Genomic DNA, 6812 nt, shown 5'->3' with positions numbered 1-6812 from the left:
CCCAGCTCACGTCCTGACCAACTAAACAAAGACTAAACAAAGGAAATAAGGTCAGGAACGTGACAGCTCTAACCACCTGATTACATTGCACTCCACGAGGAGCCTGCCTGTTACGCGAATGCAGTAAGAAGCCAAGGTAAGTTGCTAGCTAGCTTTAAACTTATCTTATAAAAAACGTCAATCAATCAACCATAATCACTAGTTAACTACACATGGTTGATGATATTACTAGTTTATCTAGCATGTCCTGCGTTGCATATAATCGATGCAGTGCGCATTCGCGGAAAAAGGACTGTTGTTGCTTCAACGTGTACCTAACCATAAACATCAATGCCTTTCTTAAAATCAATACACAGAAGTATATATTTTTAAACCTGCATATTTAGCTAAAAGAAATCCAGGTTAGCAGGCAATATTAACCAGGTGAAATTGTGTCACTTCTCTTGCGTTCATTGCACGCAGAGTCAGGGTATGTGCGATAATAATAAACGTTTTGTTTTCGAAATGATAGTTTCCGGATTCGACCATATTAATGACCAAAGGCTCGTATTTCTGTGTGTTATTATGTTATAATTAAGTCTATGATTTGATATTTAATAGAGCAGTCTGACTGAGTGGTGGTAGGCAGCAGCAGGCTCATAAGCATTCATTCAAACAGCACTTTAGTGCGTTTTGCCAGCAGCTCTTCACTGTGCTTCAAGCATTGTGCTGTTTATGACTTCAAGCCTATCAACTCCCGAGATTAGGCTGGTGTAACCGATGTGAAATGGCTAGCTAGTTAGCGGGGTGCGCGCTAATAGCGTTTCAAACGTCACTCGCTCTGAGACTTGGAGCAGTTGTTCCCCTTGCTCTGCATGGGTAACGCTGCTTCGAGGGTGGCTGTTGTCGATGTGTTCCTGGTTCGAGCCCAGGTAGGAGCGAGGAGAGGGACGGAAGCTATACTGTTACACTGGCACTGTTACACTGGCTATTGGATGCCTATAAGAACATCCAATAGTCAAAGGTATATGGAATACAAATGGTATAGAGAGAAATAGTCCTATAAATACTATATTAACTACAACCTAAAACCTCTTACCTTGGAATATTGAAGTCTCGTGTTAAAAGGAACCACCAGCTTTCATATGTTCTCATGTTCTGAGCAAGGAACTTAAAGGTTAGCTTTCTTACATGGCACATATTGCACTTTTACTTTCTTCCCCAACACTTTGTTTTTGCATTATTTAAACCAAATTGAACATGTTTCATTATTTATTTGAGGCTACATTTATTTGTATTGATGTATTATATTAAGTTAAAATAAGTGTTCATTCAGTATTGTTGTAATTGTCATTATTACAAATAAATGAAAAAAATCGGCCGATTAATCTGTTTTTTTTTGGTCCTCCAATAATCGGTATCAGCGTTGAAAAATCATAATCGGTCGACCTCTAGTCGACAGCCATAAGCAAGTGCGTGCGTGCGTGTGTGTGTGTGTGTGTGTGTGTGTGTGTGTGTGTGTACCTTTCTCTGAGGCGAATATGGAGATCATTTTACTCCGTTTCTGTTTCTCGGGAACAGAGGGGAGGGACCGAGAGTTGTAGTTGCCCGACACGGAGTCCTTGGCTCCGCCTCCTTGGCTGTTCATTCTGACAGGGGGGGCGGGGGGCTTGTCTTCACACACACCGCTGTCACACATCTACACACACACACACCTGGAGAGGGAGAGAGAGACACACACCGCTGTCAGAGAAAAAGAGAAACCGCTATCACGCCTTGACACACCAACACAGAGTGAGAAGGTGTGTGTGTCCGTGTCCGTGTGTGTGTCTGCGTGTAAGAGGGAACAAAGAGTGGATGAGGAAGGTACATGTTATGTGTGGTTTCCTGCTGTGTGTGTGTGTGTGTGGGTGCGTGCGTGTGTGCGTGCGTGCGTGTGCGTGTGTGTGTAATGGATTGCAGAGCAGCTGGATGTTTTGGGCTCCAAATAAGGTCAAATCTTCCGTCTGACACCTTTTCACCTGCCCACCACAACCTCTTCCTCGTTCAGAGAAAAACACGACAGAGTTCCCCTTCAAAAGGTATAAGGCACAGTGACATCATCACCATCAACAGGAAATAGCCTACATCTAGCTCACAGAGCTTTCATCACGTCCTGTCTCTGACCCTGCTGTGTGTGTGTGTGTCAGGACAACTGCCTTTCGATTTGTTTTTCTCTCCCCTCCACTAAAAGGACACAGTCAACATTCCACACTGTCAGAACGACACGCTAGCCTCCTTCTCCCTCTGTCTCTCTGTCTACAGCTTTGTATCCCCGATCAGACAGCATCCAGACATCAACAACTACATTAGCTGTCCCCAGCCTCTCCCCCTTTCCTCACCCCTCTCCCTCCTACTTACCCTTTCTGTCCTCTCCCCTGTGCTTTTCAGAAGAGTAGGTCAACAACAGCTTTACTTGAGCTTGTAATATCCGTGTGGGTACCTTATTACTCTCTCAGTCTATCTCGGCCTCTGTCTCTCTCAGTCCTTGTCTATCTTGGTCTCTTTCTTTCTATTCTCCCCCTCTCTCTATTCCTCTCTCTCTCTATTCCTCTCTCTCTCTCCAGGACATGTTATAACAGGCAGTCTCATTCCACAGCGGTCATAGACACAGCCAGTTCTATCATGCCCAGCAGTTCTTGCTCATCTCCATGGTTACGCCCTGCTCCAGCCCTGCCCAGCCTAGCCTAGTAACGTGTCAGGCAGTGTGTGTGTGTGTGTGTGTGTGTGTGTGTGTGTGTGTGTGTGTGTGTGTGTGTGTGTGTGTGTGTGTGTGTGTGTGTGTGTGTGTGTCAGGGTAATAATGGGTGCTATCCAGGCTGGGACTCGTTCCCTAGGAATTCCATTGCTCCATGGCTTGGGTTTGGTGTCTGTGTGTTTGTGTTTGTTTGTGGGTCTGCGTGCGTGCGTGCGTGCATTTGTGTGTGTGTTTGTGCGTGTGTGTGTGTGTGTGTGTGAGCGTGTGTTTGTGCGTGAATTCCATAGCTCCAGGCCTGTGATTGGGTAAATAAGAGGCAGAGGCACTTCCCTTAGGCCACAGAAACAAATGAATATCACCATCATGCCCTCTGATAGGCTGCAGGGAATTGTCACCCTATTGCTTCGTCCCAGACAATCTAATGTTTTTATATCCATAAGGGGGAGTGAACAAAAGCACACTTTGAACAAGTGCAGACTTCCAGAATAGGAAAGGGAATGTGCTCTCTCCGTTACATTCTGCTCTCTCCGTTACATTCTGCTCTCTCCGTTACATTCTGCTCTCTCTGTTACATTCTGCTCTCTCCGTTACATTCTGCTCTCTCCGTTACATTCTACTCTCTCCGTTACATTCTACTCTCTCCGCTACATTCTACTCTCTCCGTTACATTCTACTCTCTCCGCTACATTCTACTCTCTCCGTTACATTCTACTCTCTCCGCTACATTCTACTCTCTCCATTACATTCTACTCTCTACTCTTTGTTTCTAAGGGAAACCCACTTCCTCATCCTGGAACTTCTAGAGGCCCCGAGGATCACAAAGCCAAACTGACGAATCAGACAGAAGCAGGAAGCAAACATAGTCGACGTTATTTACAGGAAGTAGAGTGAAACAGCCTTTTGTGTTCAACGTCTATAAAAGGAAATAGCTGACTGTACAGGACACACACACAGACACCTCCATGCCATGCTACACAGAGTAGACAATCCATTCATCCTGTATTCATTCATTCCAGCACACATCACACGTCAGAACACATGTCAGAATTCCACTTACAATGGTAAGCTACATGTGATGCACACAGACAGTGGCAGGCTACATGTGATGCACACAGACAGTGGCAGGCTACATATGATGCACACAGACAGTGGCAGGCTACATGTGATGCACACAGACAGTGGTACTGTAGGCTTACTGAAATAATACCAATAAGAAGAACTACAGTTGGATAACAACGTTAGATGAGTTAGTAGCTGCCAAAACCCCATCTACTAACTGGTAATCAGTTGCCGTGGGCTCTGTACAGTATATCAACTGTAATAACAAATGTATGTGAATGGGTGCAATATTCTACTAGGTCTTTATAGCCAGGCTAAATAACAGGTGGATGTGATATCTCCACTATAATAATATAATATGTTTATAGCCAGGCTAAATAACAGGTGGATGTGATATCTCCACTATAATAATATAATATGTTTATAGCCAGGCTAAATAACAGGTGGATGTGATATCTCCACTATAATAATATAATATGTTTATAGCCAGGCTAAATAATAGGTGGATGTGATATCTCCACTATAATAATATAATATGTTTATAGCCAGACTAAATAATAGGTGGATGTGATATCTCCACTATAATAATATAATATGTTTATAGCCAGGCTAAATAATAGGTGGATGTGATATCTCCACTATAATAATATAATATGTTTATAGCCAGGCTAAATAATAGGTGGATGTGATATCTCCACTATAATAATATAATATGTTTATAGCCAGGCTAAATAATAGGTGGATGTGATATCTCCACTATAATAATATAATATGTTTATAGCCAGGCTAAATAATAGGTGGATGTGATATCTCCACTATAATAATATAATATGTTTATAGCCAGGCTAAATAATAGGTGGATGTGATATCTCCACTATAATAATATAATATGTTTATAGCCAGGCTAAATAATAGGTGGATGTGATATCTCCACTATAAAAGTAGCTATATGGATGGGAGGCTGGGTGTAATATGTCCACTAGGCCTTTAATGATAGGGTTACAACCAGGCTATGATAGGTGGGTGTATGTCCACTATAAAAATAGTTTCACAGCTAGGCCTATGAGAATGGGTGCATTATATCCACTGTAATACACGGTTTATAACCATGTGAAATGCAATATTATGTTATGTTCACTAGTGATTATCAGTAGCTAACTAACAGAAGTCGGATAGTACGGCTAGTTTAAGCAGATAGCTGGATAGCCTAGTCATGTTGTAATGTGCGCCTTTTACTCACCAGTAAGCTTAACTAGGAAGCAATATCTCGTCTCATGTAAAACTCCTGAAACCCCGCCCCTCCTCCTCTCTTTGTCTCCGCGGTACACCGATCTGGCGCTGTGATTTACTTCAGGTTTGAGCTAATAAACTGTAGTCGGTTATTCTAGTGCTGTTTTCACTTGTTTAGCTGTCCTCTTCTGGAATTGGGCCCCGAGGACCGTAGAAAAGCCAGGATGACAGGGCGGAAACGGAACGAACCACAGACCAAGCCCAGACAGAAAGGTACGCTCGATTTAGTTTCCACGCCAGCGCGCCGGGTGAGCGGGTTTTTAAAACAGTGTGGCGGTGGCCTTTCTCTGTCTGTACATTGATTTGGAAAATGTTCTTTGCATTTTTCTGGCAATTTCCTACAAGAGCTTTAGAGCATCGAAATACACATATCCAATTTAAAGACTACATCTGAGTTAAACACAGGTTTGTTATTACTATTCATTTATATCTAAAGTGCCAACAACATTGATAAAGATAAACAGAGCAGGCCTGGGCCGAAAATAGTTGTATTCTGTAGTTTAGTAGAAAATAAAAACTTTTCAAATACTCGAGGTAGTCTAATATAGTTTATTTAGAGTTTCAACTAAAAGCTAACTATACTGAACAAAAATATAAATGTAACATGTAAATGTGTTTCATGAGCTGAAATAAAATATCCCAGAAATGTTCCATATGCACAAAAAGCTTATTTCCCCTATTTTTTTGGCACAAATTTGTTTACATCCCTGTTAGTGAGCATTTATTCTTTGCCGAGATAATCCATCCACCTGACAGGTGTGGCATATCAAGAAGCTGATTAAACAGCATGAACATTACACAGGTGCACCTGTGCAAAAAGGCCACTCTTAAATGTGCAGTTTTGTCACACAACACCACAGATGTCTCATGTTTTGAGGGAGCGTGCAATTGGCATGCTGACTGCAGGAATGTCCACTAGAGAATTGAATGTTAATTTCTCTAGCATAAGTTGCCTCCAACGTCATTTTAGAGAATTTGGCAGTATGTCTAACCGGCCTTCACAACCGCAGACCACGTGTAAACACCCCAGCCCAGGACCTCCACATCCAGCTACTTCACGTGTGGGATCGTCTGTGGGGGTGCTGAGGAGTATCTCTGTCTGTAATAAAGTGTGTGGAAAAACTAATTCTGATTGGCTGGCCCTGGCTCCCCACTGGGTGGGCCTGGCTCCCAAGTGAGTGGGTCTATGCCCTCGCAGGCCCACCCATGGCTGCACCCTTGCCAAGTCATGTGAAATCCATAGATTAGGGCCTCGTTTATTTATTTCTATTGATTGATTTCCTTATATGAACTGTAACTCAGTAAAATCTTTGAAATTGATGGATGTTGAGTTTAGATTTTTGTTCAGTATATTTTCTTTGATATTCAAATACAGGTCTCAGAAAAATAAATCATATTTGAAAGTATTTTGAAAAAGCCTACCTCTCAGAAAACCAAATAATATTTGAAGGTAGCCTATTTGAATATATGCAAGCAAAAACATGTTTTATTGACGGCTGCCAAATATTTGATGAAGAGGCCAAAACTACAACAGTTTGAATTAGTCTAAATATATGATCATAAATCAAATCAAATTTTATCGGTTGCATACACATATTTAGCAGATGTTATTGTGTGTGTGGCAAAATGCTTGTGTCCCTATCTCCAACAGTGCAGTAAGATCTAACAATAAACAACTAAACACACAAATCTAAAAGTAAAAGAATGGAAATAAGAAATATAGGTAAGATCAGGGATATTGCCTCTG

At 41.9% G+C, this 6812-nt stretch overlaps 1 protein-coding gene across 2 annotated transcripts in view; it reads right to left on the bottom strand.

The window, feature by feature from the left end:
* LOC129859766 (serine/threonine-protein kinase PAK 2-like) overlaps nucleotides 1-5232 on the bottom strand; it is a 14386-nt gene extending 9154 nt beyond the window's left edge. The window contains exons 1-2 of one of the 2 annotated variants that reach the window (XM_055929869.1): nucleotides 5016-5232; nucleotides 1504-1694 (exon numbers count right to left, since the gene is read on the bottom strand). In XM_055929869.1, coding sequence (XP_055785844.1) covers nucleotides 1504-1678 — 175 coding nt within the window. In that variant the 5' untranslated portion in view covers nucleotides 1679-1694; nucleotides 5016-5232. Of the gene's footprint in view, nucleotides 1-1503; nucleotides 1695-2379; nucleotides 2616-5015 lie in introns of those variants that run through there. The other variant, XM_055929870.1, reaches the window with a different exon arrangement.
* Between the last annotated feature and the right edge of the window lie 1580 nt (nucleotides 5233-6812).

The sequence above is a fragment of the Salvelinus fontinalis genome, chromosome 7 (assembly GCF_029448725.1).
Source record: "Salvelinus fontinalis isolate EN_2023a chromosome 7, ASM2944872v1, whole genome shotgun sequence".
In the NCBI taxonomy this organism is placed as follows: domain Eukaryota; kingdom Metazoa; phylum Chordata; class Actinopteri; order Salmoniformes; family Salmonidae; genus Salvelinus; species Salvelinus fontinalis.
This window is presented reverse-complemented; position numbering and strand designations above follow the sequence as displayed.